The sequence below is a fragment of the Symphalangus syndactylus genome, chromosome 1 (assembly GCF_028878055.3).
Source record: "Symphalangus syndactylus isolate Jambi chromosome 1, NHGRI_mSymSyn1-v2.1_pri, whole genome shotgun sequence".
In the NCBI taxonomy this organism is placed as follows: domain Eukaryota; kingdom Metazoa; phylum Chordata; class Mammalia; order Primates; family Hylobatidae; genus Symphalangus; species Symphalangus syndactylus.
This window is the reverse complement of record NC_072423.2, coordinates 79,130,534-79,153,312: the sequence shown is the minus strand read 5'-3', so window position 1 is coordinate 79,153,312 and position 22,779 is coordinate 79,130,534. Positions and strand designations below refer to the sequence as shown.

Sequence of the window (22,779 nt, the reverse complement as noted above, 5' to 3'; positions counted from 1 at the left end):
AAGTTCTAGCTATAAGGGCCGTTTTAGTCTGTTTGTGCTGCTGTAACGAAATAGCTGCAAGTGTGTAATTTACAAATAACAGAAATTTATTTCTCACAGTTCCGGAGGCTGAGAAGTCCAAGGTCAAGGCACCAGCAGGTTTGGTGTCTGCTGAAGGCCCATTCCTCATGGTGCCACCTAGGGGCCTTCACATGGCAGGACAGAAGGGCAAAAAGGGCCTAAGCTAATTCCCTCCAGTCCTTTTATGAGGCACTAATCAAATTCATGAACGCTCATAACTTAATCACTTCCCAAAATGCCAACCTCTTAATAGTGCCACCATGAGGATAAAGTTTCAACGTGAATTTTGGAGGGGACACCATTATTCAAACCACAGGAGGGGCTATGGGTAGTAAATAGAGTCTTCTCCGAAAGGGGTATAAATCATACATTGCGGGGAGAGAGCCTCTTAAACAGGATACTAAAGTGCAGAAGGCAGGCCTTGTTCCAGTGAAAGAAAGCACTCCAAACTCTCGCTATGCTTCATTTCCTTTGGTCTAGGGCAGTGGTTCCCAAACAGGGATTGAAGGGGCCAAGAGTAAGTTGAAGACATTGCTATGAATCCAAATATATAATCCACCAAGCATTATCTGTAAAATGAGTATCTCATACATATATGTACTATTATTTAAAAATACACATGGCTACTTAATTTCATAATTCTTTTAAATGAATTTGTAATTTTTTAAATTAATAGACTTTGTTCATTATGTATTTCCTCAAATATATAAAGAGTATGCACATAAAAACATGCCTACTATCAAAGGAATTTGAACAATTTGGGGGCAATAGGGAAGCTTGACATTTTAAAATCCTGAGAACTTCTGATCTTGACTTCAAAGGGGGCAAAAGTCTACATTTGGGTTCCTTCAGAAACAGCAAGCTAGGGACTAGTTGGGTTGGCAGTCACATATGTCAGACAGACCAAGTCATATCTTGTCGGCAGGATATCTCAAAGCAAGTTAATCTGTTTTCTTTTTACCCCCGGGCTTCAGTGCAGCCCTGTATAGATATTCTTCTGGAGCAATGGTTCTCAAACTCCGGGGAGGCATAGGCATCCCCAGGAGAGCTTGCTTAAGTAGTCTCCTGGGGCCCCAACACCAGAGATTCTGATTCAGTAGGTTGGGGTGAGGCCTTCAAATTTGCATTTTTTTTCAAATTTGCATTTCAAAGAAGCTCACAATGGATGCAAATGATGCTGGTGTGAGAACCACTGTTCTAGATTCTTCACTGCACTCAGCAAACTAAGATGGGCAAATACAGCTCCCAGAACCAGAGAGGCTGACAAATGAATTCCAAAGAGATGCTGAATACTTGGCGATAAGAACTGCTGCTTGAGATAAAGATGCCCCTCCTTTGTAGAACACAGTATTTTTTGGTTGGAAAGCAATCTGATGAGCAGACTAATACGAATGGTCACAGGATATTCTGGGACATACCATGCCTTTAATCAAAATAATCAGATTCAATGACAGAATTTCAAAACCAAGGACCATTAGACATTGTGGGGTCTTTCAGGGGAAGCTTTCCTGTATCTCTAAATCACACTGTATAAGTAGAAAGCTTGCTGACTGCTTTTTTGTTAATACAATTTCTTCTAGCTTCTGTAGCCAACTTTTTTTTTTTTTTCTGGCTAGGGTTTTCATTATTTTATGTGATTAAAGACACTTTTCTGCCCCAAGTATTGTAATCCTCTCGGCCGGCTCTGCCCAAAAGAACTGTCTTCGATGATTGAAACGTTCTACATATGTACTTTGCCACATAGCAGCCACTAGCCATACGTGGTTATGGCACAGCTGAAATGTGGCTGGTGCCACTGAGGAATTAAGTTAATATTTAAAATTTAAATCCCAATGCTGGGCAGCACGGCTAAACCTTTCCTAACCCTTCACGTTTCTTATGAATATTATATAGTAAGATATTACAAGCACTGAAAAAGAACTACCTTAAATCTGAAGCAAGATGATTTTCCTAACTAGTACGTTTGTTTGGTAAAAGAGGACGTGCTATTTTTTACAGTTAAATCTAATTCGTAAGTTGTAGAACGTTTTCTTAACAAGGTATCCCTCTCCCAAATTCCGGGAGAGGCTGTTTGCCTTTCCTTTTGCTACAGCGGTTTATTTGGCATAAAATCTGCAGGCTTACAGGAGCTGACGCCAGGGCAGAAAAGTATGAGGAATTTGTTTCCAAGTTGGTCACAGGCCGCTAAACTGACCTAGATAATGTTTAAAATAATATTCAAATACAGCACTTTAAAAAAATATGAAGGCTGAGAAGAAAACGAGAAATGGGAAGCAAGAAGGAAGGCGGAGCGTGCCGGCGACTTCTCAGGGGACTTCCTCAGGGGGTCCCATTCCAGTAACCCCGCGCTACCCACACCACCGCCTCTCTCTTGTCGTCAAACGCAACCCCAAGGGGCTGCTCACCTCGTGCCGCGAGCCCGGACCACGGCCGCCGGGTGGTCCCCTGGCCCCGCCCCTGGCCCCGCCCCCTCCCACCTGGGCGCCCCGAGCCCCGCCCCCCGGGCGCCCCGCCCCGCCCCGCCGCAGACTCCGCGCCGCGCTCGGGCGCCGAGTCTGCGCGCTGACGTCCGACGCTCCAGGTACTTTCCCCACGGCCGACCGGGCTTGGCGTGGGGGCGGGGCGCGGCGCGCAGAGCGCATGCGCCGCAGACCAGCGCGCTCCCCGGATCGTGCGGGGCCTGAGCCTCTCCGCCGGCGCAGGCTCTGCTCGCGCCAGCTCGCTCCCGCAGCCATGCCCACCAGCATCGAGCGGGAGTTCGAAGAGTTGGATACTCAGCGTCGCTGGCAGCCGCTGTACTTGGTGAGTCGCGGACCCACGCGGCGGTCGCCGACCTCCTCCGAGACCCGGACTCGTGCCCTTCCCGCAGGCTCCCTCCCGCCTCCCCCGCCTCTCGCCTCTCGCTCGGGGCGGAAGTGGCGGCGCGGGCCGCGTTAGGGGCGCGCCTGCGCTGACCGCTCTCTTGCTCCTTTTGGTTAAAAAAAAAAAAAAAAAAAAAAAAAGGCATACTTGAGCTGAACAGCTCATGGTTAGCGCAAGCGCAGTTAGTTTTGGAGGGCGGTGCCAGAGGCTTCTTGGGGAGCGCGTGGATGCGCCACCAGCGTTGCGCGGCCCGGGTTTGGGGGTCGTTGGAAAAGCCGTGGGGGCGCTCGGACCGCCAGTGTAGGGGCGCTGGGGCGCGCGCCCCGGGGCCGCAGCTTCGCCGTAGCTCCCACGCCGCTGTGCTTGGTTCTTGCTCGCGGACAGCTGTTTCTCTGGCCGGGTGTTTTGTGGCCGGGCGGGCAGCTGGCGTCCCCGGGAGCGGTGAGGGCGGGTGCGGGCGAGCGGGGCCGCGGCGTCCGGGTCCAGCTGGCGCCCGCGCAGGACCTGTCGGAGCAGGCCGCCCTGGGCGCCGGGCCGGCCGCCGCAGCCCTCTGCGAGGCGAAGCTCGCTGTCCTGGCGGAGCCGCGGTGGTTGGGGATGGCTCGTGGCCTCTGGCGAGGGCAGCGCTCCCGGGACCCTCCGTCTTCATTTTCCCCCGTGGCCCAGCACCGCCCAGCGTGGGTTCGTCCCCCACAGAACCTTCCTGGAACGAAAGAGGCTCTGCTTGTATTCGTCCAGTGATAGCGTGTCATTCTCTTTATAGTTTTCCTTACTGAGGTATACTTTCCCTACAGTGAAACGCAGATCTCTTGTGTGCTCCCAAACGGGTGTCACAAATGAATCCCCCCTTGCAAGCCCCCTCAAATCAAAATAGCCTTTCCTTGCCCTGAGAAAGTGTCCTCATCCCCTCCCCGGGGGCACCGTGTTCCGACGCCTATCGCCCTGATCGTGCCTGTTCAGCTCACGTAGATGCAATATGTAGTATAAAACACCTGTGATTCGCTTTTTTTATGTCAGCTAGACTACCTTTTAATTCAAGCAAAACTTTATCTCTTTTAAAATGATGTAACTGCTTTCCCCTTCGTTTAATCCTTGCCGTATTATTCCCAAGATTGAATTTGGTGTCGGTTAAGTTAATGCTGCTTCTGATGTTTGGTTCTCTCTGTGTAAAGTAAAAGAAAAGACGGGCTTTCCTGTAAATGTGGATGATCCTGGGTTTTTCCCCTTTCCATTTAATTAGATGACAGTGAAAAATGTGTTCAGAAAGTAACGTTTTCTTCTTGAACACATTAGTGGGAAGTATAAATATCCTGATTCCCATGATACGGAGTGTGTTAGAATAGGGCTCTAAGTTTTGAAGAATGCTGGTAAGGACTCTTCCAATTATAGACAATCTGAAACGCAAATTCTGGTAGGAATCTTAATGTGAGAGAGCCTGCCAGCTGCATCTTCTCCAGTTACATTTGTTTTAGCAGAGGCTGCTGTCTCTCTAAGGGATAGGTTATATATCGAAATAGATTTGAAAAGAGAAAAGTGAATATAACTTAATTCAGCTTAACATTTTGGTTTAAGAAATTTGATTTTCTTTGGTACCATTAATATCCTTGAAAATTCAATGAGAATTGTGATTCCTCTTTCCAGAAAAATGAACTTACTCGCATCCACTGGAGATTTCACATCCATTTTCAAAAAGATAAGGAAATCCTTCTATAGATTCTTACCGAGGAATCCTGTAGTTTACTTGGTTGGTCAACGCTCATATTATTTTTCCTAGTTGAAAACAAGACCATTAGTTTGGTCAGTAGAAACCATGCCGTGCACACTGGTGTTACAGTAAAAGTAGGTCACAAACCAAGAAAGTTAGTAATGGAAAGCAAGTCAGGAAGTTTGGACTATGTGTTTTCCTGTGGCCTTAGAACATCCATTCAGCCATTCTGCAAATATGCCCGGACCCCCAGTGGAGTTGCAGCTTTTGCTCCTGGCTTTGGGGATTCAGCAGAGAATGCTCCTGGCAAGGTTCCTGCCCTCGAGGTGCTCACACTCTAGGGCTTATTCTTTTGGGGCCTCATTGTAGTTCCATATTTTCATTCATTCGTTCATAACATGCTTGTTATGTGCTAGTGTTAGACACTGAGGATTCTTGTTAAAAGACAAGAGTCCCAGTTTTTAAGGATGCAGCCCGGTAAATAGGTAAGCTGATGAAAACGTTAAAGTGATACATGTAAAGCTAGCTTGAAGCACAGGGTCTTGTGGAGTTGAGTACCTAGGAGTCCTGTATTTCCCAAAAAGGGGTGCACATGGGAGTTCTGGGGAAGCTTCTCGGGGGAGGGAGGACCTCACCTAAGTCTTGAAAGACATTGGCCAGGGGAAGAGGACAAGGGAGGTGAAGAGAATGACTGTTCCAGCAAGGAGGGAGTACACAAAGGCACTGAGGGAATGCTGAGAGAACCACCCACAGTTTAGCCTGGAGACTAGTGTGAAGTTGAGATGCTGGAGAATAAGGCAGAGCCTAGATCAGACTAAGGAATTTGAGCTGGTTAACAGGAACTCACTGTGGAATTGTAAGTCTGGAAATACCATGATCATATTTGCTTCTTTTTTTTTTTTTGACAGAGTCCCGCTCTGTCGCCCAGGTTGGAGTGCAGTGGTGCGATGTCAGCTCACTGCAACCTCTGCCTCCCGGGTTCAAGTGATTCACTTGCCTCAGCCTCCTGCGTAGTTGAGATTACAGGCACACACCACCATGCCCGGTTGATTTTTTTGTACTTTTAGTAGAGACAGGGTTTCGCCATGTTGGCCAGGCTGGTCTCAAACTCCTGACCTCAGGTGATCCGCTTGCGTCGGCCTCTCAAAGTGCTGGGATTACAGGCATGAGCCACCGCTCCTGGCAGCTGATCATATTTACTTGTTAGCAAGATCGTTCTGACTGCTAGCAGGCTGGATGGGGAAAGTGTAGGCACGCAGCACAGGGCAGTAGTCGGTTGGAGTAAACCTGAAGAGAAATGATGAGCTTCTGTTAGGCTGTGGCAGGAGGGATGGAGGAGAGATAGAGATTTGAAATGAAATGGTAAAGGGGTATACGTTATGTACAAGTTTGGTTTTGAAACTGTTTAATTCCGTTTGAGGTACCTGCGAGACACTGAAATGAAGCTAGTTGAATGTATAAATTTGGAGTTCGGGAGAGAGGTCTGAGTAAATGTGATTTTGGAAATCATGAACACATGGGTGATATTTGAGGTCTTAGACATTGATGAGATCACCTAGGGAAGATACAGAGCTTTTGGAAATACCAAAGGCCAAGGACAGAATCTTGACAGACAACATTTAAAAGGATGGGTAGAGAAAGAGGAGCTTGCAAAAAAGACTGGCGAGGAACAACCGCAGAAGTGGGGAGGAAAGCAGTGGAGGGAGTTGAGGGTGAGCAGGGCCACCTGACAGGTAAGGGCAGCCTGAGAGGGCCATGACATGGAGCAGGTAGATTAACAGATACCCTAAAGGGAGTCGTATCAGCGGACTACACAAGACAGATACCTGGAGTTCAGGAGAGAAGGTAGGAAGAAATGCAAACTACCAAGTGTATACTGCTCTTTTTAGAAGCCCAACTTGAAGAAGTGGGGAGAGGTAGCTAAAATGAAGCAAGATTGTGTGACTTCTCACTTAAACCCTTTAACGGCTTCCCGTTGCTCACAATGTAAATTCAGCCTCTCCTCCGGCTCACAAGACCTCATGGCCTGCGTCTCTTGCTTGATTTCCCCTATCACTTTCCTCCCTCTTTTCCACTGTGTTGTATTCTTGGAAGTGTGTGTGTCCATTCTCCCCTTAGGGCGTTTGTAAATGTCGTTCTCTTTTCCTTGGCACAGCTTTCCCCCCTTCTCTTTCCTTTCTTGCTTAAACTGCCTCCTACTCATCCCTGAAGTCTCACTTCCTTGGCAGGCCTTCTTGACCTGCCCATGCTGGGTATGAGCCCCTGTTGCGTACTTCTCTAGCATCCCAAGACTTCCCCTTTCATAGCGGGAATTGGATGTCATACAACAGCAAATGATTTCGGGAACACAATTTGCATTAAGCAAACCACTGTCTTGAAAGTAACACGGCTTGAGTAGGAAAAAAGTGTTTAAGGTGGCTTTCTGCTTTGTTTAGCACAACAGTGGGTGATGTTTCTGATGATGTTTTTGAAGAGTTGTGCCTTTTTTTTTGGTAATGCTCATGGAGCTGGGAAAAGAAAGGCTTTGCTCTTGAGCAAAAACTGAATAAACTAAAAGCTGGACTTGCTTAGTGGTAGGAGAACTTGATACCTTGTTGAAATTCTTGCAGGAAAAACGAATTTAGTATTTTGAGTCTGGAACTCTGGTCCCTTATTCCTTTTTGCTCCTTTTGAACAGTGTCTTTGATTTTGTGAGTTTGATAATAGGAGGTTTCTTAGAAATGAATTATTGGGTTGGAGCAGAACAGACTCTGTTAATCTGAGTTTATATTTTTTACTACCTCTTCAGAGTTTCATGAAGGCACTGCCAGTGCTTTGCACAGTACCAGGTGCTTAGTAAGCACTTGAAAATAATGTTCTGAATGAATGACTTTTTACGAGGAAAGGGCAACTTGATATATTTATGTGATTGCAGGGATGAACCTAAAGAGAGAGGTGGAGGTTGAAATAGAAGGGATGATTGTTGGAGCCAGAAATCTTGGAAAGCAAGAGTCAATGGGACCAAGAGCACTGATCATGAAAGAGTGCCGGCCAGGCGGTGGCTCATCCCTGTAATCCCAGCGCTTTGGGAGGCTGAGGTGGGAGGATCACTTGAGGTCAGGAGGTTAGGGCTGCAGTGAGCCATAATTGTGCCACTGCACTACAGACTAGGCGACAGAGTGAGATCCTGTCTCTAAAACAAGAACAACAAAACAAAGGGTGCAGTTGGAAAAGTTTAATTTGGTCTGATTGTGTGAGGTTAATTCTGACTTTTTGAGTAATGTTCATGATCCCTTTTTGGCTTTACCTTTCGTCACTGCTGATTGCTGTCTTCATCAGGCTGAGCTTTGAGAAAGGCAGAGAGAAGGAATGGAGTCTGTGTGCCTACTGAGGAAAAGAGTAAAACTGGGGAATCGCAAAAGCCATGTTATGGGATGTTTCTAAGAAGTGATGGCTTAGAAGGAATTTGGCTTATTTATTTTTAAATTCCTTTCTTTTTTAAAGAGTTCTCACTGTGTTGCCCAGTCTGGAGTGCAAGTGCAGTGGTGCGATCATAGCTCACTGCAACCTTAAACTCCTGGGCTCAGGTGAGCCTCCCACCTCAGCCTCTTGGAATTTGGTTGATTAATTAGGGTTTATAAACAATGGAACTCCTGACTGACTTCATTTTTCGAAACCAAGTCTTGCTCTGTCCCCCAGGCTGGAGTGCAGTAGCGTGATCTCAGCTCACTGTAACCTCTGCCCCCCGCCACCCCCATTCAAGCAGTTCTCCTGCCTCAGCCTCCTGAGTAGCTGGGATTACAGGTGCCCACCAGCACACCCAGCAAATTTTTGTATTTTTAGTAGAGATGGGGTTTCACCATGTTTGTCAGGCTGGTCTTGAACTCCTGACCTCGGGTGATCCACCTGCCTCGGCCTCCCAAAGTGCTGGGATTACAGGTGTGAGCCACCACGCCCGGCCACATTTTTCTTTTTCTTTCTTTTCTTTCTTTTTCTTTCTTTTCTTTTTGATAACTGGGTCTCACTTTGTCACCCAGTCTGGAGTGCAGTGGTGTGATCTCAGCTCACTGCATTCTCGACCTCTTGGGCTTTAGACATCCTTCTGCCTCAGTCCCCCACATAGCTGGGCCTGGCTAATTTTTTTGTATTTTTTGTAGAGACAGGGTTTAACCATCTTGCCCATGCTGGTCTTCAACTCCTGAGTTCAAGCAATCCATCCACCTCAGCCTTCCAAAGGCTTAGGATTACAAGCATGAGCCACTGTGCCTGGCCATTTTTCTTTTTTCTTTTTCTTTTTTTGAGACAGTCTTGCTCTGTTGCCCAGGCTGGAGTGCAGTGGCATCATCTCGGCTCGCTGCAAGCTCCGCCTCCCGGGTTCACACCATTCTCCTGCCTCAGCCTCCCGTGTAGCTGGGACTGCAGGCGCCCGCCACCACGCCAGGCTAATTTTTTGTATTTTTAGTAGAGACGGGATTTCACCGTGTTAGCCAGGATGGTCTCGATCTCCTGACTTTGTGATCCACCCGCCTCGGCCTCCCAAAGTGCTGGGATTATAGGCGTGAGCCACTGCGCCCAGCCGCCATTTTTCTTTCTTAGAAATTTGTAGTTCAAGTTTTGTTAGAGAACAATTTTTACCATTTGTGAGTCAGCTAATTTTTAGAAGTCAGATATCAAGTGCACACTGTTCTTCTCATACTTACTGTGGGGCAGCCAGTTAGGCAGGTGAATCAAAGCTGTCTTATTCTGAAACACTTCACTTGCCTACTAGTTACACATTCTCCTGCCTGCTGTCTAATCTCAGTGCTTTTACATGGTTGCACAAACTCTGAATTCCCTTGAAGATTGGCTGCTCTCTCACACCTTGGAGTCTTCATATGTTGGGAAACATCTTCAAGACTAGATTCTAGTCTCCTTGGGCAAAGTTAAATGCTCCTCCTTCTCTCATTTCTTAGTTCTCTATATTCTTTTATTAGAGTATGAACCACATTGTTTTGTAACTGTCTACTTGTCTGTTCTGTGTAGCTCTTTGAAGGTGGTCTTTTTTTTCTTCGTTTTCCCACCCCCTACGTGTGGGACCTGAAACATGTTAGATGCTCAGTAAATACTCAGTAAACACAGGAAGACTGTTCCCTTTTAAAATGTCAGCACCTTAGTTTATTCCAAACCCCTCATTTATGGCTGAGGAAACACTGGGCCAATACAGTGTTGTGACTTAACTAATGTTACAATATCTGCTAGTGTCATAACTGGGACTCAAATCCAGTCCTTCTGATTCTCGTTTCAGCACTGCCCTAATTTACCCATGTGACTACCTATAGTGCTTTCTTCTTATGATCTATTTGAGATCAGTGGCACAGAGGGAATCATCTTAATTTTGATGGCTAGGAGGGAGTGGATGTGTTATAATAGGTAGGGTCATTTTGGGACTTGAGGCCTTTAAAACAGTGTCTGGGATCCAGGGATCAGACTTGAAAGATATTTGCAAATCTCCTGAAACTGCTAAATTTTATGTACATGTGTTCCCAGGTATTTCGTTTCTAGGTGATTCCGTAGCTTTTGTCAGTTTCTTAGTGGGTTTGTCTATGATCCCTCAAAAGGTAAAGACCACTGCTTGAAGGAAAAGCAGCCTTGGGATGGGTGCCCCAATGGGGAATGTATACCTAGAAATCATATCGTTTTGCCTTTGACATGTGTTTATAGATTACTGATATCTATAATTACGGAAATCCAGATAGTTGCGTTTGTCCCCTAGCTTTTCTAGTTGCCTCTTTTTTGATTTTTTGATCTTAACCAGAATCTTCTTTTTTTCTTGAGAAGGGGTCTCATTCTGTCACCCAGGCTGGAGTGCAGTGGCATGATCATAGGTCACTGCAGACTCCAACTCCTGGCTCGGGTGATCCTTTGCCTCAGCCTCCTGAGAAGCTGGGACTACAGGCACACACCACCATGCCTGACAAATTTCTTCTTTTTTATTGTTGTTGTTGTTGTTCTCGTTGACCAGGCTGGTCTGGCCTTGAACTCCCGGCCTCAAGTGATCTGCTCACCTTGGTTTCCCGAAGTGGGAGATTACAGACATGAGCCACCACGCCCAGCCCTTAACCAGAATTTTGTTTTGTTTTGTTTTTTGAAACAGGGTCTCACTCTGTCACCCAGACTGGAGTGCAGTGATGAGATCATGGCTCACTGCGCAGATGCACGCCACCATGCTTGGCTAATTTTTTATGTTTTGTAGAGACGGGTTCTCACCATGTTGTCCAGACCGGTCTCGAACTCCTGGGCTAAAGCAATCTTCCCCCATCACCCTCCCATAATGCTGGGGAGCCACAGTGCTTGGCCAACCAGAATCTTAAAAGCCCTTTTTACTTTTTCCAGATTGTTACTCTGCAGAGAATTTCTGATTCCCAGTTGGAGAACCGTTATAGCTCTCTCAGTCCCCTGCTGTTCTTTTAGCTGCCTTGTCTTTGTCCTCTTACCTGTCCACTCTCTTCTCCCCTTCTTCCCTTTGGTCCTCAAATAGTCTGGATAAACCAGAGAGATGGACAGATAAGGTCTGGGTACGCAAAATTAAAATTAACATAGTGTGCTCTTCACTTTCTCGAATCAACGTTACGTATGATTTGTTTCCCTTGGAAATCCTCATCTAGATTCTCTACTCTCTATTCCTTAACTTAATGCCCCATTAAGGTAGTTTTTTCTTAATGGAAAGCTGTTGAAAGTCAGAGGATATTTAAACCAACTAATAAACTGGAACTTTTAATAATACCACCCTTACTTTGGATAAGAGTGATTAGCTATATACTAAATCCTAAATCAGTTTAGCATGTAAAATTTAAGACATAGCAGCTGATAACTGAGGAAGAGATACAGTTCCACAGGCTAACTTTAAAGAATATAAGCTCTTACTCTCCTGAGTAGAAGAAAACTAAACTTTTCTGTTACATTCTTTTTTTTTTTCTTGAGACGGAGTTTTACTCTGTCATCCAGGCTGGAGTGCAATGGCACAATCTTGGCTCACTGCAACCTCCACCTCCCTGGTTCAAGTGATTCTCCTGCCTCAGCCTCCCAAGTAGCTGGAACTACAGGCATGCGCCCCCACACCCAGCTAATTTTTGTATTTTTAGTAGAGTTGGGGTTTTGCTGTGTTGGCTGGGCCAGTCTTGAACTCCTGACCTCAGGTGATCCACCCACCTTGGCCTCCGAAATTGCTGGGATTACAGGCGTGAGCCACCACGTCCAACCTGTTACATTCTTAATTGGAATAGCATTGCCTTGCAGTGTCATTGTCTGAAACAGCTTTTAAAAATGAACGTAATGCCATTTTAAATGTATTTAAATGTAGTACCGATTTAATGTTCTATGTATGGTACAGTACTACTAATGGTTCAAGAAGTTGTTTTGACTTAACAGTGAAATCCTTGCTTTTAAAGATCATAGATGCCTTTAGACACCTTTAAGATGAAACATGTTTATGAGAGGAAATGTCCACACAAACACAATCCTCCCCAAACTCAGCATGTGGTTTTAGTAGGTTCATAGGCCCACCTGGTGATCCCTAGGATAAGAAATTGTGGTCAAGAAACTGATTTCAGGGGCCGGGCTGGTGGCTCACACCTGTAATCCCAGCACTGTCTCAAAACAAACGAAGAAACTGGCTCAAGGTTGGATACTTTTCAAACGAAACGAATGGAGGAAGGGAATGCAATGTATAACTTTTCAAATCCAGTACCTCTGATTTAATACGCTGTTTGCTCTGTCAGTTTCATTTGGTGCATGTCACTGATCATTTATAACCTTTTTTCAAACTGCTTTCATTCCCCTAAGGAAAATCTGATACTGAATTATTTTATTTCTTCTTTCACTGTATTTGAACAGTTTTATGCTCTGACAGCTATCGATTTCTCATTACAGTTTACTTTATAGTACTTCTAGGAATTCTTCCTGTGGTTTGAGGTAAGGCTACAGGATTCCTAGAGTTTGTACCCCTCTAGTCCCAGTAAAGGACCTGGTACATCAGGGTAGCCCTAGAAAGTTGGAGTAACTTCGTAACAGTGGGAACTGCTTCTGTTCTGTTTTTTGTGGGTTTTTTGTTTGTTTGTTTGTTTGTTTGTTTGTTTTGAGACAGAGTCTTGCTCTGTGGCTCAGGCTGGAATGCTACGGCACAATCTCGACTTACTGCAACCTCTGCATGCCGAGTTCAAGCGATTCTCCTGCCTCAGCCTCCTCAGTAGCTGGGATTACAGGCGTGCACCACCATGCCCAGCTAATTGTTGTATTTTTAGTAGAGACAGGGTTTCCCCATGTTGGCCAGGCTGGTTTTGAACTCCTGACTTCAAGTGATCTGCCTGCCTCCCTCTCAGAGAGCTGGGATTATAGATGTGAGCCAACATGCCTGGCCTGCCTCATTCTTTATACTGCAGCAAAGTCCCGGTTGGACAATAATCTAAACATAAAAGAAATGAAACCATAAAATTATATAAGAAAACAATGGAGAAAATTTTTTGTAATCAACAGAGTGAAAAAAGGATTTTTTAATGCCATGTCACAGAAACCTAGAGAAAAAAGTTTAAGTTTGATTTCATAAAAATTTAAATTTTTGACATGAAAAAATACCATAAAGGTCAAAAGGTAACAAAAATTTTTAAATATTTGCAATATATGACAAAAACTGAACTTTCTTAATATGTAAAGAACTCCTACATATCAAAAAGAGAATGGAAACACAAATGGCTTTTAAAAACAAGAAAAGCTGTTCACCTTCACAATAATAACAGAATTTCAAATTATAACTATAATAATACCATTTTTCACCTATCAGACAAAGATGAAAAAGTTTGTTAATGTAATTGTGTAGGTGAAGCTCAGGCACTTTCTTATATTATTGGTGACAGTATACATTGATATAGCTTCTTTGAAAGGTTATTCATAGCAGCATTATTTATAATAGCTAAAACCTAGAAATAACCTATGTGTCCCATTATAGATGACTGGCTAAGTAATGAATACTATTAAATTGTTAAAAATAACTCATCATCTATATGGAAGTACTTTTAATATGTACTAAGTGAAAAAGCAAAGTGCAAAACAGTTTGCTAATATCTGTTTTTTCGAGGGTGGGACGGATACGTGGATGGAGGAGGACAGACAGGCAGTCTGGCTTATATATGGATAGAATGCCTCGGAAAATATACAAGGCACTGGTTACAGTTATCACCTAAGGGAAAGGATTGAGGGAAAGGAGAATGTGACTTAACTTTTTCATTATATAACCTTTTGTATGGTTTAATTTTTGCCATGTCCATGTAATCCATATATACATAGGGAGCATATGTATATAAATATATGTAAATATAAGTAAAAAAATATGTATGTGCTGCCGGGCGCGGTGGCTCACGCCTGTAATCCCATCACTTTGGGAGGCCGAGGTGGGCGGATCATGAGGTCAGGAGATCGAGACCATCCTGGCTAACACAGTGAAACCCCGTCTCTACTAAAGCCACAAAAAATTAGCTGGGTGTGGTCGCGGGCGCCTGTAGTCCCAGCTACTCAGGAGGCTGAGGCAGGAGAATGGCGTGAACCCGGGAGGCAGAGCTTGCAGTAAGCCAAGATCCCGCCACTGCACTCCAGCCTGGGCAACAGAGCGAAACTCTGTCTCAAAAAAAAAAAAAAACAAACAAACAAACAAAAAAAAAACAAAAAAAAACAAAACTCTCTCTCTCTCTCTCTCTCTCTATATATATATATATGCTAAAGTTAAGTACTGGATTCCTATCTGTATCTGCTACCTAACTGCAGTATAATCTTGGAAGTCGAGTCTGTTTTCTCATTTGTAACCACCTCTTAGATAACACACATAAAAGCACATAGCACATGCCTGACACACAGTAGGGTTCAGTGACAGTGAGCTATTTTAGTCTTTAAATTCTCTTCCTCAAAGAGAGCTTCTCAAAGAAAAAAAATGTAATGAAGAAAAGAACTTACTCCACCAGGGATCTTCTCTCCCCAACCAGTGGCAGGCATATTAAGGGCTATAAATAAGTGGTTATTTTACCATCCTAAAGTAATGATGTGTCAAAGTATGCAAGATTCTTCATACTTCACTGTGTCCTTTTCTGAGCATCTTTGTAGAGAGTACATGCACAAACATCTGACTAACAAAGGGAACACTTTTCATCATATAATTTAGGATTCACTTAGAGACCTAAAGTATAAAGAAAGAAACTTAGGTATGTTAGCCCATAAGGAGAAACTCATTATCAATTTGGGATTATCTTAAGGTCCTACCTTATAAAATTAAAATGTAACAGAAGTTTATTCTTTTTCAATTTCCTAAGTTCTTATTTGCTACTACATCGTAGCAGTTCACGGGAGAATATGGTCTAACGATGTAATGTTTTCTGTATGCCATACATAGAACAAAGCTATGTACGAAATACTAAAAATATTATTTGACATTATTTAATGAAATACTATAACTATTTCACCCCGATAATGATGGAAATTAAGTTGCAGTAATATAGATTTTTAAAATAAAAACTTCAAAACCAGGCACCATGGCTCGTGCCTGTAATACCAACACTTTGGAAGGCTGAGGCAGGCAGATTGCTTGAGACCAGGAGTTTGAGACCAGTCTAAGCAACATAGCAAATAAAAATAAAAAATTAGCCAGGCATGGTGGTGTGCCTGCAGTCCCACCTACTTGGTAGGCTGAGGTGGGGGGATCACTTGAGCCCCTGAAGTCAAAGCTGCAGTGAGCCATGATCACACCACTGCATTCCAGCCTGAGCGACAAGGCAAGACTTTGTCTCAAAAATATAAGTAAAATAAAATTAAAACTTATTTATTTTTTTGAGACGGCGTCTCTCTGTTGCCCAGGCTGGAGTGTAGTGGCGTGTTCTCGGCTCACCGTAACCTCCGCCTCCCGAGTTCAAGCGATTCTCCTGCCTCAGCCTCCTGAGTAGCTGGGATTACAGGTACGTGCCACTGCGCCCAGCTAATTTTTGTACTTTTAGTAGAGACGGAGTTTTGCCGTGTTGGCAAGGCTGGTCTCAAACTCCTAATCTCAAGTGATCCGCCTGCCTCGGCCCCGCAAAGTGCTGGATTACAGGCGTGAGCCATGGCGCCCAGCCTTAAAACTTTAAAATTCAGAATATGAGCCTTTATTTTATAGCTTCACTTGTTAAAACAAATCAGAGGCTGGGTGTGGTGGCTCACGCCTGTAATCCCAGCACTTGGGGAGGCTGAAGCGGGCAGATTACCTGGTCTCAATCTCCCTGACCTCGTGATCCGCCCGCCTCAGCCTCCCAAAGTGCTAGAATTACAAACGTGAGCCACCACGCCTGGCCTGAAGTTTGAATTTTTTAAAAAGAAAGAATTGTTAGGCATAATTGTGTAAATAGAGGTAAAAATCGACAGCAAGAAAGGCAGTAGAAAACTATGACAAATGACAGAGTGAGACTCAATCTCAAAAAAAAAAAACTATGACAAATAAGTATAATTTCCCAGGACTGTTAAGGTCTTGTAATCCCATGCACTGGAAGCTTTTGTTGTTGTTGTTTTCTGATTTATCATTGAAGTGACCAAAGTGCAGTGGTAAGAACAAGCCTTTGTGATTACTTCACACTGGAGAAGGGTCTTTCCCACATATTTGAGACTTAAGGAATTGATAGGGAACAGTGTAAGCAGCCACACAGGTGTGAGTTAAGAACTGATGTATGTATTCACTTTCTGTAAAGATGACCAAACATACGTTGTTAGACAAATGAAAAATTCACCCCAAGATCATTGAGGGCATGCAAAATAGTATGAGGTAGAGGAAGCTGTAATTCAGGTGTCCAAATACAAGAGCAGGTGGAGAAAAGAAAAGAAACTGAGAACAGTAAAGAGTTTTTAAAGTTATAACACGCAGTTGTTAAAATAGAATGTTCAGTACCAACTAGCAGAGTAGATAATGCAGAACACTGAGGTGGCTTGAGAAAAATCTCTCAGAACTCAGGAAAAAGGTGTGAGAAATGAGCGTTAGGAGAGAGAGCACTTCCCCAAGTCTGTGATAGAAGTTCCTGAAAGGGAACAGAGGAGACTGAAGCGAAACTCAATATTAAGCGGCAAGGAAGACTCAAATGGAGAAGCTAACCCAGTTCCGATGAAGACTTGGCACATATCTATAATGTATTTTTTTTTAAGTCAGCCGAAAGAAAGTTTAAGGTACATCTGAAAGAGTAAGCAATACAGAAAAATCTTGACAACATCTGAGGACAAAAAAAAAGTACTGATATTGTTGAGTGTGAGGCAAAACCTCACTTTCAGTCTTTCTTGAGAAGTATTGGCAAAATATGCCCTTGATTGAGGAGTTCCATTTTTATTTCATTTCATTTTATTATTTATTTATTTATTTTTTGAGACAGGGTCTCACTCTGTCACCCAGGCTGGAGTGCAGTGGTACAGTCACTGCTCACTGCAGCCTTGACCTCCTGGGCTCAAGTGATCCTCCCAGCTTTGCCTCCCAAGTAGCTGGGACTGCAGGCACACACCACTACGCTTGGCTTTATTATTATTTATTTTTTATTTTTATTTTTATTTTTTGTAGATACGTGGTTTCACCATGTTGCCCAGGCTGGTCTTGAATTCCTGGCCTCAAATGATCCTCCTGCCTTGGACCAGAGTGTTTTTGGTTTGTTTTGTTTGTTTTTTGTTTTTTGGAGACAATCTTGCCCTGTCACCCAGGCTGGAATGCAGTGAGTGGCGCGATCTCAGCTCACTGCAACCACTGCCTCCTGGGTTCAAGCAATTCTCCTGCCTCAGTGTCCCGAGTAGCTGGGATTACAGGTGCCCACCACCACACCTGGCTAATTTTTGTATTTTTAGTAGAGATGGGGTTTTACCATGTTGGACAGGCTGGTCTCGAACTCCTGGCCTCAAGCAATTCACCCGCCTTGGCCTCCCAAAATGCTGGTATTACAGGCGTGAGCCACTGCGCCCAGCCTCAAATTTTCTTTATTTAGAGACAGGGTCTCACTCTGTCGCCCAGACTGGAGTGCAGTGGCAGAATCTTGGCTCATTGCAGCTTCAGCCTCCCTGGGCTCCCACCTCAGCCTCCGGAGCAGCTGGGACTACAGGCGCACACCACCATGCCTGGCTAATTTTTATTTTTTTATTTTTTACCTACGGAGTTTTGTCATGTCGCTCAGACCGGTCTCGAGCTCCTGACCTCAAACGAATTCTCCTGCTTCAGCCTCCCAAAATGCTGGGATTACAGACGTGAGCCACTGCACCTGGCCCCGAGACTTCCATTTTTAAAGGGTTACCAAAGAGGGATGGATGTGGTGGCTCATGCGTTTAATCCTATCACTTCGGGAGGCCAAGGTGGGAGGATCACTTGAGCTCAGGAAATCAACAACAGCCTGGGCAACATGTTGATACCTCATCTCTATTTTTTAAAAAAAGAAGTGCCAAGAAGTTGAAGAAAGTATGTATAATAATGTTTAAGGATGTTCATCATATTGTTTCTAGTAATTGTGAAGTTTTTGAAATTTAATTGCCGACGGAATTGGGTAAAATAAATGATAGCATATTCTTTTTTTTTTTCAGACAACAGTCTCACTCTGTCGCCCAGGCTGGAGTGTGGTGGCACGATCTCGGCTCACTGCAAGCTCCGTCTCCTGGGTTCACGTCATTCTCCTGCCTCAGCCTGTCGGGTAGCTGGGATTACAGGCACCTGCCACCATGCCCGGCTAATTTTTGTATTTTTAGTAGAGACGGGGGTTTCACCTTGTTAGCCAGGGTGGTCTCCATCTCCTAACCTTGTGATCTGCCCGCCTCGGCCTCCCAAAGTATTGGGATTACAGGTGTCAGCCACCGTGCCCAGCCAATGATAGCATATTCTATAACAAAAGATTTTGCATTTTGTAGTTGCTATGCTCTGAATGTGTGTCCCTCCAAAAATTCATATATTGGAACCTAAATCCTAATGCAGTAGTATTAAGTGGTGGGGCTTTTGGGAGATGATTAGGTTGTGAGTGCAGAGCCCTCATGAATGGGATTAAAGAGGCGTGAAGGAGCCTGCTTCTCCCTCTACCATGTAAAGATGCAGCAGGAAGGCACCATCTTTGAGGCAAAGAGCAAGCCCTCCCCAGACACCCAGTGTGTTGCCGGCTTGATCTTGGGCTTCTCAGCCACAGAACTGTGAGAAATGTTGTTTATAAATTACCCAGCGTAAGGTATTAATATTTTGTTACAGTAGTCCAAATGGACTAAGACAGTAGTCTTTAAAAATGATGATGGGACTATATTGGCAGGAAAAGAGATCTGTATTGTTTTAGGAGATTAAAGTGGGTATATAAATAATATGCTTGCATAGTCCCATGTTTATTAAAAAAAAGAAACATATATTGATTCAACCATAAAGTAAAAAATCCAGGAAATTTAGATTATCCCTGAATCTTGTGGTAGTAGACTTGACTAATTTTCCTTTTGGCTCATCAGTAGCGTGCTAAGTTCTAACGGTGAATATATATTAATTTATTAAAAGGTAAAGATACTGTAGAAGATCTCAGATAAAAAAGGTGAGGGGTGAAGGTATCAGAAATTCAGTGGGCTTCCAGGAAAAAAAAGAAAAAAAAAAAGAAAAGGTAAAGTTACTTGTTTCCCTCCAAGCAAGTCACACATAAAAACTAAAAGCACTCTATGGCCACATAGAGATAAAGAGCTGTATTTGCTTGAACAATCCCCTGAGGCTTAATGTGTGATGAAAAGGTTAAATGATGTTTCTTACATTTTTGTTTTGTAATGTAATGAGTTTTAGGATCAGTTATGTGAAAATGTAAATATTTTACACTTTAAAAAATAGCAGTTATTTGGAACATTTACTTTTTTTGTTTCTTTTTTTTTTTTTACATAGAGTCTCACTCTGTCACCCTGACTAGAGTGCAGTGGAGTGATCACAGCTCACTGCAGCCTCAACCTCCCAGGCTCAAGTGATCCTCCCACCCCATCCTCCCAAGTAGCTAGTACTACGGGTGTACACCACCACGCCTGGTTAGTTTTTGTATTTTTTGTAGAGGCGGGAGTTTTGCCATGTTGGCCAGGCTGGTCTCGAACTCCTGGACTCAAGCGATCCTCCCATCTCGGCCTCCCAGAGTGTTGGGATCACAGGTGTGAACCACCATGCCTGGTCACGTAATTCTTATTATTTTCTTGTCCATGCCAGTATGTTACGTTGAAAATAAGTACCTCATTATTACGCATTTCATTGATGAACAAAGCATCAATTTCAACTTAATTTTTTTCGATTTTATTGATATATATATATATATATTTTTTTTTTTGATACGGAGTCTCGCTGTGTCGCCCAGGCTGGAGTGCAGTGGTGCAATCTCGGCTCATTGCAAGCTCTGCCTCTCGGGTTCATGCCATTCTCTTGCCTCAGCCTTCCAAGTAGCTGGGACTACAGGTGCCCACCACCATGCCCGGCTTATGTTTTGTATTTTTTAGTAGAGACGAAGTTTCACCATGTTAGCCAGGATGGTCTCTATCTGACCTCGTCATCTGCCTGCTTCGGCCTCCTAAAGTGCTGGGATTACAGGCGTGAGCCACCACGCCTGCCGAGATATATTTCACATACCATAAAATTCACCTAAAAGGTACAGTTTAGTGGTTTTTAGTATATTCACAGCTGTGGAACTAAATCTTAATTTCAGAATATTTTCAAAACCCCAAGGAGAGATTGAGTACATACAGTTATTCCCCATTCTCACCCACATCCCAGCCCCTGACAACCACTGATCTACTTTCTGTCTCCAGATTTCCCTGTCCTGGTCTCATACCATGTGTAGTCTTTTGTATCTGTTTTTTTGTTTTGTTTTGTTTTGTTTTTGAGACGAGTCTCGTTCTGTTGCCTAGGCTGGAGTGCAGTGGTGCGATCTCGGCTCACTGCAAGCTCCTCCTCCTGAGTTCACGCCATTCTCCTGCCTCAGCCTCCCGAGTAGCTGGGACTATAGGCACCCGCCACCACGTCCAGCTAATTTTTTGTATTTTTAGTAGAGATGGGGTTTCACCGTGTTAGCCGGGATGGTCTTGAGCTCCTGACCTCGTGATCCACCTGCGTCAGCCTCCCAAAGTGCTAGTGTTACAGGCATGAGCCACCACGCCTGGCTGGTTTCTTTAACTTAGCATAATGTTTTAAAGTTTCATCTGTGTTGTATGTGTCATTACTTTGTTTCTTCTTATAAGTTAGTAAAATTCCATTATATAGATATATACCATTTTGTTTATCCATTCATCAATTGATGGACAAATGATTGTTTTACTTTTAGCTATTATTAAAAGCACTACCATGAATATATGTGTCCAAGTTTTTGTGTGAACATATGCATTCGTTTCTCTTGGGTATGTGCCTTGGAGTAGAATAGCCAGTTCATGTGTTAACTCTTTGTTCAGCATTTGTTTTTCTAAAGTGGCTACATCATTTTAACCTTTATTTTTTTGTTTTTTTGTTTTTTTTTTTTTGGGAGTGGGGTGGGGCTGGAGTGCAGTGGCGTGATCTCGGCTCACTGCAACCTCCGCCTCCTGGGTTCAAGCAATTCTCGTTCCTCAGCCTTCCGAGTAGCTGGGACTACAGGCGCAAGCCATGACATCCAGCTGACTCTTTATTTTAGTAAAGACAGGGTTTCACCATGTTGCCCAGGCTGGTCTCAAACTCCTGAGCTCAGGCAATCTGCCCGCTTTAGTGGGATTTCACCGTGTTGACCAGGCTGGTCTCAAACACCTGACCTCAGGCGAGCCACCCACCTCGGCCTTCCAAAGTGCTAGGATTATGGGCATGAGCCACTGTGCCCAGCCTCTTTTTTTTTTTTTTTTTTTTTTTTTAATATATATAAAGACAGAGTCTTGCTCTGTTGCCCAGGCTGGAGTGCAGTGGTGTGATCACAGCTTACTGCATCTTTGACCTCCTGAGCTCAAGTGATCCTCCCACTTCTGCCTCCCAAGGAGCTGGGACCACAGACGTGTACCACCATGCCTTGCTAATTTTAAAATTTTTTAATAGAGATGGGGGTCTCTCTGTGTTGCCCAGACCGGTCTCAAGTGATTCTCCTGCCTCAACCTCCCAAAGTATTGGGATTACAGGCATGACTCACAGCGCCTGGCCTCAGTTTCTTTCAAGACCATCCTATAACACCAAGTTAGTTTGAGGATTCTATGAATGTCTGCTTAAAGATGACCTTCTGAATTTTGTGATTCTCTTGAAAGGCTTGTTGCAATGAAAAACAAAGTATAATGATGACTTTATGTAAAGTATACTTTTGGAATTTCTTAAGCAGAAGTCCTGAGACTTTTGAGAGTCCCTGTATTTAAACAGTACCATTTAGGCACAGTTACTGCTTATGAAATGAAGAGTAGCTAGATGAATATAAAAAATCTTACTCTTACATTTCAACCCAGCATTATTTGAGCCCAGCAAAATTATTTCTATAGTAGAATCAGTTTAGTTCCTTATTTTAAGCCATACATATATATGAAGACATATATATATATCTCTCAAAGTAAATTTCAAAAGGGATTAAATGTTATTAAGTGAAAATATTAGGAGGTGAAATAATAGGAGAAAGTAAACACATTGAAAGTAGGTATGGTATGTTCAGGCTGGGTGCGGTGGCTCACGCCTGTAATCCTAGAGGCTGAGGCGGGCAGATCACGAGGTCAGGAGATCAAGACCATCCTGGCTAATATGGTGAAACCCCGTCTCTACTAAAAATACAAAAAAAAAAAATTAGCCAGGCGTAGTGGCGGGCACTTGTCCCAGCTACTCGGGAGGCTGAGGCAGGAGAATCGATTTAACCCAGGAGGCTGAGGTTACCGTGAGCCGAGATCGCACCACTGCACCCTAGCCTGGCAACAGAGCAAGACTCTGTCTCAAAAAAAGGAAAGTAGGTATGTTTAGAATTTAAAATCTTTGGGCATGGAGATAAGCTATAAGGCCATTAATTAGAATGGACCATTTCATAATGTTCCAAAAATTAGACTACTATGGAAAAAGGTGGTGTGTGGTCTTAATGTAGGCAATGCACATGTGTGTTTAAATTTCAAATACAGCTAAGGAGCTAAGTGGATTTTCTTTTCTTTTTTTTTTTTTTTTTTTTTTACCAAATAGCATGTATTAATAATAGCTCAGTTCCATTTAC

The 22,779-nt window shown here is 43.8% G+C and overlaps 1 protein-coding gene across 11 annotated transcripts in view; it reads left to right on the top strand.

Moving 5' to 3' along the window:
- The first annotated feature begins 2,584 nt into the window (after positions 1–2,584).
- Positions 2,585–22,779, top strand: part of PTPN2 (protein tyrosine phosphatase non-receptor type 2) — a 101,522-nt gene continuing 81,327 nt past the window's right edge. For 9 of the 11 annotated variants that reach the window (XM_063641481.1, XM_063641475.1, XM_063641456.1 and 6 more), the window contains exon 1: positions 2,617–2,862. In XM_063641481.1, coding sequence (XP_063497551.1) covers positions 2,701–2,862 — 162 coding nt within the window. In that variant the 5' untranslated portion in view covers positions 2,617–2,700. Of the gene's footprint in view, positions 2,863–22,779 lie in introns of all 11 variants that reach the window. The other 2 variants (XM_055239240.2, XM_055239210.2) reach the window with 2 other exon arrangements.